The sequence below is a fragment of the Sinocyclocheilus anshuiensis genome, unplaced genomic scaffold (genome assembly GCF_001515605.1).
Source record: "Sinocyclocheilus anshuiensis isolate Anshui unplaced genomic scaffold, SAMN03320099.WGS_v1.1 scaffold391, whole genome shotgun sequence".
NCBI lineage: Eukaryota > Metazoa > Chordata > Actinopteri > Cypriniformes > Cyprinidae > Sinocyclocheilus > Sinocyclocheilus anshuiensis.
This window is the reverse complement of record NW_015548229.1, coordinates 913,911-931,215: the sequence shown is the minus strand read 5'-3', so window position 1 is coordinate 931,215 and position 17,305 is coordinate 913,911. Positions and strand designations below refer to the sequence as shown.

The window sequence follows — 17,305 nt, the reverse complement described above, 5'->3', positions numbered from 1 at the left end:
AATGAATAAGCTTTCCATTGATGTATGGTTTGTTAGGATATTTGGCCGAGGTACAACTATTTGAAAATCTGGAATCTGAGGGTACAAAAAAATCAAAATATTGAGAAAATCGCCTTTAAAGTTGTCCAAATGAAGTTCTTAGCCATGCATAATTACTAATCAAACATTTAGTTTTGATATATTTATAGAGTAAAGTATGGATTGATCTTCCATACTTTACACATTTAACCCAATATACATTTTTGCACCAGTTTTGCCTCTTGTACAGAGTATAGGCCAATCACCATATACAATACACCATACTATTTTTAGCTTTATTAGCAAGACCTACTGCATACTGCCTACTATTAAAATATCATAAACTATAGTATATGCAGTATTCAATGAGAAACAGTTTTATACAGCAATATGCTACAGTGTTTATCATGACCATTGTTGCATGTATAATTCAGCACTGTATTGCATTGTGGGATACAATGATCTAGTGCACATTTTTTTAGCAAATGTAGAACATAATTTGGTTATTTCAAAATAAATTTGCACACTGTGCACACTACATATTCTTTCCTTTCAAAACAGTCGGTAGAATAGCATTCTGAACATTCCCATCGTGCGAGTGTGTTCCTATACTGTTGCTAAACTGTCTGTAGCAAACACTTAATCCTGTTCTGCCCACTGTTTCAAATCACCCAAGGGTCACCATGCCTCATTGCTATCAAACGCATAAACAGCACACAGATACGCAAAAACACTTCACAAAAAACCCCCAGAAACCTCTTCACCTCATATAAGCTGTGGCTTCTCTCACTGTGGAGAAAGAGACAGCATCTCCACACTGGCAGGATTGCTGCCTGGACCTCCTATTGAGGAGAATGCATCATTCTGTCTCAGTGTTGGCACGACAAACACTCAAACTGAGGTGTAAACAGAGACAATACATGCCCACAATAAATATCTCTCTCTCTCTCTATGCTGTACCGACACAGACTGAAAGATGGAGAGAAAATAACCACACTAATTTTTCTAACACTGTCCACCCCTCTGATTGGTGTCTTTAACCCCCAAGAATACAGACAATGCAGTAAAACCTGTTGCTGGACTGTCAGGCAAGAGTAGGGAACAAAATCCTAATGCCATCTCTTTACGCCTCAGTGGGAAAAAAAAGGTTATGTACTGGAAAAGAAAAGTAGAAGAACAAAAAGCATGCTGATTTATTAAAGATTTAGCCTTTAGTGCTGTAAGACTGTTGCTCAGTAATCTATATTTCTATGGTAACTGAGATGCAGATGTTCTGATGTGGAAAAGGTTGCTGTGGAAAATGCACAAACAAGGCCAATACTAATTTACCATTTACTTTGTGTTTCTCAAAGTGGATTTTCTATATTATATTATATTATATTATATTATATTATATTATATATTTTATTTTTTATAGAAGCTTGAATGATAAAGATTATTATTTTATAATATTATAATATGTATTATTATGCATATATAATTTATTTATTTTTTAATTTTATAAAAATATAAAATCATAAACACTTTTTTTTTTAAATCATGTATATATCAGCTGTCGTTGAGCATTATGATGACATATTCAATTTCAGTCTTCTGATTAATCAAGTGTGCATAGTTCCATTTGTCTTTGTATCAGTGACTATGGCATATTATGTGTGGAACTGCAGGAGATGTTCACAGACAATAGTTCAATATAGACCTGACACTTATATTCCATCTGTTTTGATGGCATCACTTGATGCTTGCCTATTGTTTTATGACATACTTTCTTAGCTCTGCCTCCATATCCCCTGTGATTTTTTTTTTTTTATGCAACGTGTTGACAAAGAACATTTCAAATCACAACGAAAGCATTTATAGCTTCATCGATTTAATAAGAGAAGTTTTTGTGACTTTGAGTGTGCATGTGTCAGATTTAATGGGAACTCTTGGAAATGGTGCAGCACTCTATTCCTGGAGGTAACCTCTAGTCATCTCTGCTTTCTGGAAAATAAGACAGGCAGCTATAATGAAATCATGATGCTGTTTTATATTGCAATGTTTTTTGTTGTTGTGTATATATAAATGTATATTCCTTTATGCAATGTTGCATCCAAACTGATGGGTCAACAAGAGATTTTAACAGAGTCTGACAGTACATCCGCTTGAAATAACATAATGATTTCAGTCTAGCTCCAAGAACATCTTGAATAGCATAAGTCGAAATATACTTGCTTCCCCTAACTCTACCTGGATTTGTACAGGTTGATTGAGATGCTCAAATAAACACAGTAATATTTTAATATAGTGTTACAGAGCCTAATAGTTTTATAGTTTTTCCAGGAAAAAGTTTATTATTTTATTGTTTAATTTTACTACTTACACACTATTGTGTGGTCAGAAAGAAATTAATACTTCAAATGTACAAGGACACATTAATTTGAGTAAAAGTAAAAACATTTATATTGTTACAAAAATGTATATTTCAAATAAATGTTGTTCTTTTGATCTTTATATTCATCAAAAAAAAAAAATCCTGAAAAAAAAAAAGTTATCACAAACATTTCCACAAAAATATTAAGCAGCAAAACAACATCGATAATAATATCAATAATAACTGAATACCAAATCAGCATATTAGAATTATTTCTGAAGAATCATGTGACTCTAAAAATTGGAGTAATGGCTGTTGAAAATAAGAGACTTCCTTTAAAACATCTAAAAATCTTTCTCTCTCACACACACACACACACACACACACACACACAGTTAAATTGTTGCTTTTTTGTACACCGCTTCAAAACCAGGTAAAACATTGCACTTAGTCAACCACTGTGAGGATGTCCTTTATTCCACAGAAAAAAAATAACGTAAGAGATTCAATCCTGAAAATAAACTCTGTTGTCACTCCTGAAACATAGCAGTGTGTACATGATAGATTATATCTGTATTGTGGAGAGGACATTTTAATAACACATCCCTGGCTGTGTTATTGTCATGCATGCTGTGTGCATTTAGAGGGAAACATATGGACACAGTTAGCGCTCCCCACCTGCATATATCTCCACTAACACTCACAGAGATCAGCGCAGTGCGGTTTCACCAGCACCAGCACACTGTCCCGGGAAACACTGCAGTTGTTTTTATTGACAAACCTGTTCTCATTCAGTGGCCGAAGACCCGGCTGAGATAATATAAAGAGATGTGTGCCGTGCTAATAAGTCCTGTCACGCTGTCAGTATTTAAGTGCTGGGCTCAATTCAAATCCAAGAAAGTCACCTTGCATACTCTCCAGAATAGCTGAGCTTTCTAGTTTACCTTTGGGGGAGTTCTTAATGTCAGACACAATTACCCCAAAGAGCTCTTAACTGCGATGTTTGAGTGATGTTTTGATAATGTGGTCGCGCTTGAATGAATGATGGGATCTCTGTCATTTTCAGCGTACGGTTAAGTCATGACACAGTGTAAAAGCACTGTGGCAACTTAGATAGACTCTAGAGGGAGGCCGATTTACATGTATGCTAACTTAAACAAAATGTCATTTCTCAGGTTTTTGCATTTAAAAGTCAAGCTTGTGTGTGTTTCTCTTCTGTAGTGTGAGTCTAAGGCAGCATGTAGAACCGTACTTTTGAAAACTTGTGAAAACTGGCTTAATTAATATTTTCACATATTTTTGCGTAATTTAATTGGAAATTTCATAAGCGATAATTACCTTGATCTGTCTTTGTTTTCTTCACAGATAACACGACTCATACAGTGTTTCATTTCAAGCACACTTAGACTGACACTTTTGATAGTTTTGTAACCAAGTACACTAACTATTGATTAAACTTAATTAACTGAGAGACAATTGTAATTACTGTAAAAGTTGGTGTAAATAATATTATCACCATAAATACTTAAATTATTTGATAATTTTACTCTTTCTCTTGATGATGCATTTTCATATTTTCATATTGACAGTCTGTGTCTGCACGAAGGGTAAAGCAAAGTAGCAGTGGAAAAAAAAATGACAACATGATAAGAAGTGTGACTTAATGCATTTTTAATGTGATGTTCATATAATAATAGATGATGAAGGACTATGGCAACTGGGATGCTTTGGCCTAGAGGGAGGCCATTTGTGAACTTACACAGTCATTTCTCAGGTGTTTGCATTTAAAAGTCAAACTTGTGTGTGTTTCCGTTCTGTAGTGTGAGTTGAAAACTTGTGAAAGCTGATTTAATTAATGTTACCACAGTTTTGCACACTTTGACAAAATTGCAGCTTGATTGGAAATTTCACAAGAGATAATTACTTTGATTTATCTTTGTTTTCTTTACACAGAAGACGACTCAAACAGCATTTAATCTCAAGCACATTTAGACTGACACTTTTGACATTTTTGTAACCAAGTACACTAACTATTGATTAAAATTTAAAATTTTCTTACCTTACATACTCAAATGGTTTGAATTGTGATAATTTTACTCTTATGATGCATTTATATATTTTAAGATTGAAAGTATGTCTGTAATCAGGGTAAAGTAAAAGTAGACGTATGGCAAAAATAAGTGAAGGCATGATAAAATGTTGCATTTTTTTAATTATAAAACTTCATTAACTGAGGGACAATTGTGATTCGAGTAAAAATGTATATGAATAATATTCTCCCCATGAATATTCAAATGTTTTTTGATCATTTTACTCTTTGTTTTGATGACTGAAATGTAACAATTAGTGGTTTTATGATGTATTTTCATATTTTAAGTCTGTCTGTGAAAACTGTAAAGCAAATATAGCAGTAGCAAAAATAAATCATGAAGGCATGATAAAATGTTGCATCTTTAAAGATAAAACGTCATTAACTGAGGGAAAATTACAATTTGTGTAAACAAAGTATTTAAATAGTTTTCACACAATAAATACTCAAATGGTTTAGAATCACTTTGCTCTTTGTTTTGGTGATCAACGTTTTTAAAAAGCATCATAAAACTATTGATTGTTACATTTTCATCTGAAGTCCATATCTGCGAGTCTGCGACAAGGGTAAAGCAAAAGTAGTGGCAAAAAATAAATGAAGGCTTGATAAAATGTTGAATTTTTAAGTTCTAATGTGACCTTCATATAATAATAAAAATCAACTGCTGAGTCTTTAACCTGTATATATTTGCTGTTAGTACATAAATGAGGCTTTACCTTTTTGAGCATGATGATTCCCTCCTGATTGTGCTCGTTGGTGGTGATATCAAACATGGCTCCTCCATCGCCAGGGACGATGTTGTATTCCACCTCTGCATTCTTTCCAATGTCCAGATCATGAGCTTTGATTCGGCCAACCGCTGACCCAACTGCTGATGACTCTGGTACACGCAGGTGGAAGATGCCTGTAGAATCAATGAGATTTCTGAAGTTACACCGTGTCTACACCAGACGCGAGCGGCACTGCGCGACACGACACGATATGAAAAAATACTATAGAACCCATTATAATCAGTGATGCTGTCTACACTAGATGTGGCACGGTGTGACACGAAAAATCCCAGACAGTAAACTGCTGCCTCGTTCTATGTATGACGTACTGACACAAAATTTCAAATAATTTGCAACGGTCGCTTTATAGCGTCCAGTGTAGAGAGACTTTAGCTGTTGCGGCACGGCCAACTGTCGCATCCGGTGAAGAAACAGTGTTAGTTTCTTCAGCGGAATGGATTTGAAGAAATGGATCCTCTGCAGTGAATGGGTGCCGTCAGAAAGAAAGCATCTGATAAAAACATCACAATAATTCACAAGTAATCCACACCACTCAAGTACATCAATTAGCATCTTCGTGTTTGCAATAAACAAATCCATCAAGGTGTTTTAACTTTAAACTATTGCTTCCATAGTCCATAATCCATAATCCACTTCCTCCAGTAAAAAAGTCAATCCCATTGCCTCTCACATCAAATTCCACTGACATATTTGTTTAGAACTGTTTTTGCTTGTAAATTATGCTTTATCTACACTGTGTGGATTGCTTGCAAATTACTGTGGTGTTTTTATAACCTGTTTGGACTCTTATTCTGACGGCACCCATTCACTCCAAATAATCCATTAGTGAGCAAGTGATGTAATGCTAAATTTCTCCAAATCTGTTCTAAATCTGAAGAAATAAACTCATCAACATCTTGGATGGCCTGAGGGTGAGAACATTTTCCATTTTCCTTTAAGACCAGGACTGTGTATTAAGCAAATACATAGCATTGGTTCTGATTTAATGTTCAAGGCAAGTCAAGTCACCTTTATTTATATAGCGCTTTATACAATACAGATTGTGTAAAAGCAGCTTTACAGCGTTAGACAGGAAAAAACGTGTGCTGATAATGCAAGAGGACAATAGAAAACAGTCAGTTTATCAGTTAAAAAAGTTCACCGATTCAGATTTCTGAAATGCACATTTACATTTACAAAATAACATATTCACACTGCCACAGTATTCCTCCTCCTGTGCCAAATTTCGGAAGTTATTGAGCATTTGATAACTGCCTCAATGCACTTGGCTGTAAATGTGAAATAAAAAGCAGTGATGTTGTGTTGGTTTCACACTACACTGCTTTTTGTTGGAAAAATGCTTGTTGGGAAAGCTACACTAATTTGAAAACAGCTGAGCTAATGCCACACTACTAAAAATGTAGTTAAGTTAGTAAAATTGCTACTTTTAGTTAGTTACCCCAATGCTGGTGAAGACACATGCATGGTAGGCACAAACAGATCATGCTGATTAGTGAAAACTAATGTGTTGAGTGGCCGTGGCTGCAAAAAAAATAAATAAAAAATAAAACACCTCAGCTAATTAAGAAGTCATTAGATGCATTAGTGAAATGCACCAAAAAACAAACAACAAGAGAGAGAGAGGCAGAAACACGGCCCAGAATGCAGCAGTCATCATAGTGCCATCCTCTGAGACGTGCAGATGGAAATCTGTTTCGCTCCCAGGGTATTACCAATATTTACACAGCGAGGAAACCAGTGCTCATCACTGAAACTCAACATGATTTCTATTTCACGATTTCTGAGCGCAAATGGAGCCTGTTCACACGTACTTGTTTAAAGACTAGGCCTTATTCCAGTGGAAAAATAAACAAAGTAAAATCTACAAGTATATAAATGCATAAAATATGAGACTGTTAGATAGAAGCTGTGAACAGGGACGGTAAGAGGCTCTCTTGCGTCTTTTGCAGCACCTCATGCATGGCAGGCCATTGTAAAAACGTGGCGCTCAGGTTAAAAGAAGTTCAACTTAAAAAAAAAATGATTCTCAACCTTAGGTTTCCCCCCCATTCCACTGGCCACATCTTGAATTTTTCAAAGCAAATATACATTCTTTGTGAATGGTCCCTAAGACTGCACGCTCATTTTTATGGCTTCTTTGCTGTTAGGAAACTCTGGTTTCTCTGAAATCTCAGTAATTCATGTCTAGTGTGTTCATACACTCAAGAACTAATGATATTTGTGTGTTTTTTCTTCTTCTTTCTACTACTCCGGAGATGCTGTTAAATATGCTGCCTTTCTTCCTTTATGCTAAGATTCATAGATTCAAGATTATTCATTTATTTTTCAAGAAATATTTGCATACATTTTCTCTATGAATGCATTACATGTTAAGCTTCCTAATGTGTATTTAAAAAGAAAATGCTGCATTACCAGTCAAAGGTTTAGACACACTTGCCTGAATTTATGTTTCTCATTATATATATATAAAAAAAAATTGATCTAATGCTTTATGCATAACTGCTTTAAATTTGTTTGATGGTCTGAATTAATTGTGCAAACAATCATTTTATTACAGAGCTACAGTTTTATATGTTTTTTTTATTTTTTATTTTAATATATTAAAAAATATATATTATTTTAATTTACTTAATTTATTTTTTTTAATATTTATTTTTGCCATAAAAAAAATAAAAACATTTTTAGTTACTATATAATTCCAATACTTCCATTTGTGATGGAAATATGGGATACTAATGGAACAATGATAATGGAATAATGGAACAAATTGCCATTCCCATACTTCCCATACTTCCATTTGTGTTTTGCTAACTTCACTATTGATCTAACATATGGAAAACAAAAGAATGAGAAGGTGTATTCAAACTTTTGACTGCTTTGAGTTTACATGAGCTGATAGTTATACAGTTATAGAGTGGCTCACTTTTGGAGAACCTGGGTGGGTTGTCGTTGACGTCACTCAGGGTGATGTTGATGGTGGTGGTCCCTGCCAGACCCCCTAACTGTCCGCCCATGTCTTTGGCCTGGATGAGGACCTGATACAGCTCCTTCACCTCCCGGTCCATGTTGGGTAGAGCTGTCCTGATGACTCCTGCACACAGAACGAAAGAAAGTCAGACTGCGTTAATGGAAAGAAGAGACCAGAGAAAAGGAAGATAAAGGGATACTGAGGTAAACAGAGAGTATAGATAAAGAGGCTGTGAATACAGGCAGGTATCAGTGTGTGGAGAGAATCGGATTACAGAAAAGAGGGTAAGGTGAGGAGAAGAATAGGGTTTAGACCTGAGAATGAGGCCTGCTGAGAAAGGGATGTGAATGGTAATCTAAAAGAACAGACACAATTGAGATAAGAAAATTGAGAGTGGCAAAAAAAGGAAATGGATGAAGTTCTGCTGCATTGTGGAAAAGTAAACTGAAGCAAATTGAACCTAAAAGGTGTAGTGTGTCATTTCTGCGCCATTATCAGTATCCTGAAAGTCTGTCTTACCTCTCTGCATGACATGCCACACTATATGTGTGTTGTTTTAGGGTTTGAATTAATGTTTGGAGGTTATAATTTAGTCCTGCCCAATGAAATACATGGCTGATGAGATGTTATCTACATTTTATTAACACCTTTATCATGGTGGTTGTGTGTCCCAGCAAGTTTTAGGCTGCGTAACACAGTGTGCTACTACACGGAACGGGTCAAGGTTAGCATGGCCCTGTTAGCCTCTGATACCACAGCCATTTGATACTAAAAAAGCCTATTTCTCTATTATTCAATTACTATTCTCAACCTTTTCTCTGACTATTAATATTAAAGGAATACTCAGGGTTCACTGCAAGTGAAGCAGCTTCTGGAATATAATGTTAATAACCACAAAAAAATAACTGAAGTGGTTAGGTTTACAGTGAGGAACTTGCATTGAAAGTGGCCAATTTTTGTATTATATAAAAGCATAAATCTTACAAAAGCACTTCTATCTATCTATCTATCTATCTATCTATCTACAAACAGTTTCATTACAGGTAATCATCACTGTGCCACAAGATTCAGCTTAACTTGTATTGAACCTGGAATATTCTTCTAAACAGATGGGAATGGAAAGTCGATTGGGGAATTTGGGAAGTTCATGTATCTTAGTCTATATTGTCATTCACAATGCACGTTCCTGAATATTGAGTGGGCATTTATGTCAATGTGTGCATCCATATGTTAATGTCTCTTTGGATATGATCACAATCACAATTTCCGAATGTACTATTTTTGCAGCTTAGTTTCCATACATGCTTTCACTGGAAGCATTACAGTATGTCTACACTGGAAAACAATATATATATCTGGCTTTATTATTCTTTGGAAAAGTCCCAGACATTACATTATAATGTATCCAATTTAGAGCACATTACTGTTTAGGAATCAGCTGTTAACAAATAAAAAGTGACGCTCTCCCATTTTTTATTTATTTGTTTTTTTTTTTCTTGGAAGCATCAGCACAAAGATTTCTCATAAAGTACTATAGAACTTAAAAGTGTTATTGTAGGGCATCAGACTGTAAAAACCTTCTGGAACCACTGATGTACAGCTCTACATTCAAGTGTTTTTCTCTAGCTAAAAGATTGAGGTCATTCTTAAATCTTCTGGTACTTGACAGCCTTAACAAGGCGACAAAGCCAGTGTAGCAACACCTTTCCTCACTATCCTTCCATAAAGCACAACTAATGCGTTTCCCAACACCACAAGAAGCTTTCTCAGATCAAGAGAGTGCTTCATAGAATGAATTAGACATTGTGGTGGATGGTTAAAAAGGGCACGGACCTTCATACAATGGCAGTTTCAGATGAAACGTAAGAGGGATGTCACATGTGATTCTCTCTGCCTGTTACAGGATGGATCTGTTTTTGACTTTAGTTTCGCATGAACAGATCTCTCTTTGAAGTTTAGTGTGGTAAATGAATAGTTCACCTAAAAATGACATTTCGTTATCATTTACTGTATCACCATTAATTTTTCCTGCATTGGAAGCAGAAATTCTGCCTAAGATCTTCATTTTTTTTTTTTTTTCACAGAGAGAAGAAGACAAAAATAATACAGAATTGGAATCAACTTGGAGTGATTAAATGGTGGCAAACTTTCATATTAGGATGAATTATTCCTTTAAGGTCTGTGTTTCCTGAGTCTGTTTTCTCTCACGACTTTCAGTGCTGATTCCGTTATACCCTCCTCTCATGGCTTTTGTTTACTGTCAGTTTGTGTTGGCAAATTTTTTGATATGGCCTAAGAAAAAAACAGATTTTTCTTCCTTACTAGTCATTTTATTTGTTCGGCTACAGAATTTCATCCTTTGAGCCCTCCCTCTGGGCCTTGCTGATATCAGGATATTATATTTTTATTCCTATATTCCTGTTTGCAATGCTTCATACTTGTACAACAGGCCATAACCATGCCGAAAACAAGCAGGAAATGTTCGCACGTGCTCTGTGCATCAAGTTTACCTTGCAGGTTTGTGCTTTTGCATATTAGATATTACAGCCCATTGATTGCAGACGATGCCCATTTGTAGATTCCCATTCATTGCTTTAAACTCTCCTTAATTTTGCATAACAAAGTGTTCACTGGCAGAAAATAAAAGGCAGTTTATTTGCTGCATCATTTGATGATGCCACAGTTCCCTTAGCCATATAAACAACAGAAAAATCCATTTGCTGTTACCGAGCAGACTTTATTTTCTACTCGTAGGGTCTGAAATGCAGCACCCGATTGTATAATTATAGATCTTTTCAGGCCTGTTTAGCTAACAGGATGTCCGTTATGTTCTGCTATTCAAAATGAATTGCAGTTTATTTTGAGTTACAAATCCATTTTCTAGGCTGGCCACATTATAAAATCAAACCGCAGAGCTTACTTGCCTAATACGGTCAATTAATGTAATTACATTGAAACCTGTGAACTGTGAAATGAATGAGTCTACTCTGTTGTATTACACAAACAAAACAGATGAACTTGTTTGTTTTAGTAATAATTTCATGTTTTATGTAGCCAACATTTTTCTGAATTTGCTATAAAATATTGAGGAGTGTTTTACCTGTTTTGGCATCCACTGAGAAGTACGGCTGGCCGTGAAGTATGCTGTACACGACCCTTGCACTGTTGCCGTATGTAGGGTCGTCTGCATCTGCCGCCGTCACCTTCATCACATATGTACCTGCAAACACATGATATTATTTGTTTGTGTTAAACTGCATGAATAGATATGGGAAATGTGCAAGACATGCTTTCTTCAAGGTTGTAACTGTAATAGCATGTAGGGTTTGACTGGGACTCGAAAACAGGCCTATGCAGGCACATCATTATATGCTTTGGTTATGATGGGCTGATAAAAAACAACAACTATATGGCTATGTACTGATTCTCCACTGTATTTTGATATGTCTGAAACAACAGTTTTTACATTACAAAGGCAGCACTTTTAAATTACCCAATAAATGACAAATCATCTGTACTGTAGAAAGAGCTGATGGTCACGGGTCACTGAATTACTGTGTTTTACTGAAATGCAGCACAATGTGCTCGACCACCTCACATTTAGTAGGAATCATGTCTTTTGTTTTTTAATGTCTATCTATCTATCTATCTATCTTATAGTTCTATCTATCTATCTATCTATCTATCTATCTATCTATCTATCGTTCTATCGTTCTATCGTTCTATCGTTCTATCGTTTGTTCTCTTTTCATCAAAATCTTCTTTCAGCTCATTTTGTTCAGTTTAGTCTAATCTCTTCTATCAATTAAAGGTAAAAATAGGAAAATACAACTGAAATTTAATGTAAAATGCATCCTTTCAGACCTCCACTACCACTTTAACATAACTTTTATTATTTGATTTAGCTTGTGATTCAGATCTATAAGTAACAGCATTCTGAAACTACATTTACTTCAATCACAAGCTCACTTTTATAAGTATATATACATACATATATATATATATATATATATATATATATGGAGTTATTTTTATATTTTTCTAGTAGACGTCTAAAAGGATGCATGAGGGGTCTGTTTACATTTATATGAACTGTACTACATGTGGTTAAAAGCACTTGACAATCCACAGCATGGAACTATTGATGTTTTTCAAGACTACTGCAGTCCAGTTTGATTAAATGGTGTAACCACTGATCTATAATCTAAAGAAAATTACATAGATCAGTCTACACCACTTACCTCAGGGCTGGGCAACTTTGGTCCTGGAGGGCCACTGTACTGCAGATTTCAGCTCCAACCCTAACCAAACACACCTGCCTTTTTTAGTGATCTTGAAGACATTGAAGACACTGTTTGTTCAGGTGTGTTTGATTAGGATTGGAACTAATGCTGCATTCACGGCATGTCTTAATTACTGTGATTTCGAGATGACAACACGTGACGTTCTACTTGGAGCTGTTCACACCTTTGGACTCGGAACTATTGCACTATCAATGACTGAACATAGCGCCGAATGAATCTGAGGTGGTAAGGTGGTAGTTATGGTGGCCCAGTAGGTAGTGGACAAGTTGTAGCTCTCAGAAAACTCCCAGTTCACAAGTTGTAATTACAAGTTCTACAAGGACTTTGGCATCTCACAATCACGGTAATTATGATATGGCGTAAACGCACCTTAAACTCTGCAGGACAGTGTCCCTCCAGGACCGAAGTTGCCCAGCTTTGACTTACATCATAGTATCATGCTTTAGTTTAGAAATTCTAGTGCACTTCTGTTCTTCATCTAATAGACAGTAGCCTTTTATTACTGGCTTAATCTGTCCCAGTGGTGAGGCCAGAAATATTAAAGTGGGTGGACCTCAGTGCCTATTTCAAAAATAATTTTACAAAACATGAAATAAAAATAGTGAAGCAATTTTGACAGCTAAAAACGGCATCATCTACTAAAAGTATAGCCTAATGCGATTGTAATCTATTAACTATGCTTAAAGCCCATCTTTTTACTTAAGTACCAGATGTGGGTACTTAAAATATTTTTAATATGACTAACTTTGTATTTAATGTGAATTCAATAAAAAAAAAAACAACAACATTGTAAGTTACTAATTATAAAGCTTTTTTTTTTTCACAGTTAATCAAACAGCGTATACATTATATACAGAAAGCGAGCAAAGAATATGTACATTATCAAAGAGCATTATCACTGACTTAAGTCTAATGTGAGTTTAAGCACTCTCAAAAACTCCTGTTATAACCTCTGAAGCTGTCTACACTGTGAAATGTATCTCTTACACTAATCGGTAAAGTATTTGCATCACTGCAGCTGCCGTTAGAAGTCCCAGTTGCTATACAAACAGTAAGAGTTCTGAGACGCACGCTTAGGACTGCACATGTGCACTGGCTGATCTAGCCTGAATAATACGCTTATTTAATGCTATTTGAGCAAAAGAAACAACATTTATAAGACAGTTGTCAGATTTCATTGGTAAGCTTGGAGAACAGTTTTGGATACTAGATGATATAGGAGTGCACTTGCATGCCCGAGAGGTGCTTTAAAGATGGCCGCCGAGTGAAACGACTTGCCTTAAAGGGACTTTGGTATCATGCTGTTTTGCTAAAGCTATAGAACATCTGCATTGCGATGATGATGAGGCAGTGTTTTCTAACGTCATTTAAAAATATAGAAGCGCACAACTGGAAGATCAGAGCTTATTCCCTCTTAATTAGTTTTTACATGTTTGCATCTGCTAGTAGTACGTATGTTCATGTAAATGAGCGACTATTGTCAAGTATGCGGGCTTTTTCTTTCTTACAAAATCAATCAAATTATCTCATTTGATTGGGTGGACCAGCCATCAATCTGAGTTGGCCAGTGCCACCCTGGCCCTTATGTAGCCTCTGGCCCTATATGATGGCTGTAGAAATATTAAAAAGCACATGTTCAGTAAACATTTTTTAATCAAATTTGAAGAGAATGCAAACATATTCAGTGTGAAATAATGTAGGGTTTTGGTTTAATTTAGGCTATCAGGTATTATTATTATTATTATTATTATTATTATTATTATTATTATCTGAATATTATATCCCGCCCCCGTAGCCTTGATTACATCAGTAAAAAAGTCATTTCAGAGGTGGAGAAAGATTACTTTTATATGCAATATTATTTTGAAAACATTCTTGTTTCGAAGAACATGAACAGGGACAATTCATACATAGGGTCATTTGTGATTATTTGTCTTTTATGGAATCACTCATACCACAAGTAGAGTGAATTATCACTGTCTGAGATGAGAAAAGAAACTCGAAGGCCATGGAGGAGAGACAGAGAGAGAGGGGAAAAAAAACAAAAGGAACCGAGAAGTAATTGTACAGATTTTAAATGAAGACCATTTCCCAACGGAAGTCATTTTTAACAAGCTGATGCAATTACCTTTGATTTTTACCTTTTTTTTCTTTTTTGAGTTCTCTCAGCACACATTGATATGCATTCAGATTGTTCTGGCCTCCACATAGAGAGTTGAAAAGCACTAAAAACCCAGTTCCAGTCCTTTATGTGACCTCCAAATTAGACAGTCACATTCTGTTAACCCAAAGAAAAATACATCCAAAGTCAAGAAATATGTACAAAGCCTCTTGTTTGTGTGTAACAGCAAGGCTCATTTATGCTGAGATCATGAGTAGCTTTGATTCAGCTGGGAAGGGGAGGGTTTCATTTCATTTCATTGCCATTCAGATCAAGGAAAAGGCAATCTCAAAGTGAATTACCCTGATCTGTCATCCTCAGGGGAAGTAACATGAAAAAGGCTTTGGTGCTAGATAAGGCATGTAGTTTATTACGCTCGACGCCAAATCGTATGTCAGACTTTACCTCTTGCCATGCCAAAGCTTTTCTTATTTCTTTGTTTATTTGGATATATGCTTGACATTTCCATGATTTCCAAAACCTCTTTAAACTCGAAAGCTTTCATTTCAAAATGTTTTAATCTAAACATCTGCTTTCTGCTCAACAGATGAAAGGCTGTTTAATCAGTGATATTCTGTACAGTGTGTTGTAATGAGTGGTTTCTCACCTGCAATTTTCAGTTTTACAGTATCAGCTTTCATTAGATGCACTTATGCATCTAAACTTTCTATGCACTCTGCATTTCCAATTGTTTTATCCTCAGATATATTCAAGAGTGTGAAGATATCATGTGGATTATTCAGCAGTGATAGACTGCAGTAATAACTTATGCATTGTTTTAATTTAGACAGGTCTTTATTCTATAATTAAATATCTCGGGTTAATTACCTTGCATGAGTTTAAAACCCCCATGGGCTGATATATATATATATATATATATATATAGATATATACATACATACATACATACATACATATATTATTTTTTTCTTTCCAAGCATATTTGTACATCAGAATATGTCCTGATTAGTTAGGGTTTTTTTTTCTGAGCAAAAAAATAATACAATTAGTATAATAACATTTTTTTTATCACTTTTTCATTTATATATTTTAATAAATGCAGAATAAGTATGTTGTTTCATTTGTACATAAATATATCTGTTGCATTGAATGACGATGGAATATTATTTCACCCATATTTTGACATTTTATTTTCACAAATGTTATTTGAAACATTGAAGTGGACATTTTACTTGCATTTATTATGCTTTCTGTGTATATACAATCACTTTTGTAAATTTAATTTAGTAAATTTAACACCAAAATGGGACATCTCATCTTTGAACCATACATATCAGTAGTATTCAGTGTGAATTTTTTGTGCCATTATTTTTACTTTATGAGAATATGTACAATTGCTACTACTACAACTAAATAAATAAGTCAATAAATAAATAAATAAAAACATTTTCCCCTTATTTGGAAGTATATTCGCACATAGATGACCTCAAAGTAAATAGACATGTATTTAAATTCCATGGAGTTCAAAATTTGCTGGAGATGCTCTCTGCAACCACAAGGAACCACTTGAATAGACCAACTTAATTGCATGCTACAACAGATCACTCAACAGAAAGACTGCAAAATAAAATTATACAAAAATATAGTGACTTGACGTGACATGTGGCCAAGTATGGTGACCTATACTTGGAATTAGTGCTCTGCATTTAACCCATCCAAAGTGCACACACACAGCAGTGAACACACACCCGGAGCAGTGGGCAACGATTTATGCTGCGGCGCCCGGGGAGTAATTGGGGGTTCGGTGCCTTGCTCAAGGGCACCTCAGTCATGGTATTGAAGGTGGGAGAGAGTGCTGTACATTCACTCCCCCCACCGACAATCCCTGCCGGTACGAGACTCGAACTTGTAAAGTCCGACTCTCTAACCATTAGGCTAACCATTAGGCCACGACTTCCCCGTTTCCCCTGATTTCATATAAGGCAGATGAAGACAAAAACATAATTGTAATATTTTAAAGGGGTCATATGATGCAATTTAAATTTGTCCTTTCTCTTTGGAGTGTTACAAGCTCTTGGTGCATAAAGAAGATCTGTAAAGTTGCAAAGACTAAAGTCTCAAATCCAAAGAGATATTCTTTATAAAAGTTAAGAGTCAGCCACGCCTACCTAAAACGGCTTGTTCTAACACGCCCCCACATATCTACGTTGTTTGTGGGAAGATTTGCATAACACCGCCCAAATGTTCACGCAAAGAAAGAAGGCGTAACTTTTATTCTCGCTGTAGTTTTGTTGTTTCCGCCACCATGTCGTAAAAAGATGCTGTGTGCTTCGTTGTGAAAGCGAAACGACTTTGTTTGGTCTGCCAAAAGAGGACACGACTAGAAATCAGTGGTTAAGTTGTATTTACAACACTGTTCCAGAACAGTTCAACCCAAAACAACTTTGTGCTGTCGATCGCCGGATCGGCTTTCACCGTGGACGAAGCGGAGTCCAGCCCGGAGTCGTCACATATCCTTCCAGACGCTCTTTCGTCGAAATCTCCGGCCGCGCCGTTCTCAAGCCCACCTCGCCTCTGCTCACTCTAACCCTCCGGTCGTTCCTCACGCTAGACTCCGGCCTCTGCTCACTGTAGGCCGCCGTGTGTGACGCTGTTTCGTT

The 17,305-nt window shown here is 35.8% G+C and overlaps 1 protein-coding gene across 1 annotated transcript in view; it reads right to left on the bottom strand.

The window, feature by feature from the left end:
* The window catches only part of LOC107654548 (cadherin-12-like), a 145,002-nt gene that overhangs the window by 37,327 nt on the left and 90,370 nt on the right, over positions 1–17,305 (bottom strand). The window contains exons 4-6 of the mRNA XM_016441670.1: positions 11,320–11,439; positions 8,175–8,342; positions 5,177–5,364 (exon numbers count right to left, since the gene is read on the bottom strand). Of these exons, the coding sequence (XP_016297156.1) occupies positions 5,177–5,364; positions 8,175–8,342; positions 11,320–11,439 (476 nt within the window). The remainder of the gene's footprint in view (positions 1–5,176; positions 5,365–8,174; positions 8,343–11,319; positions 11,440–17,305) is intronic.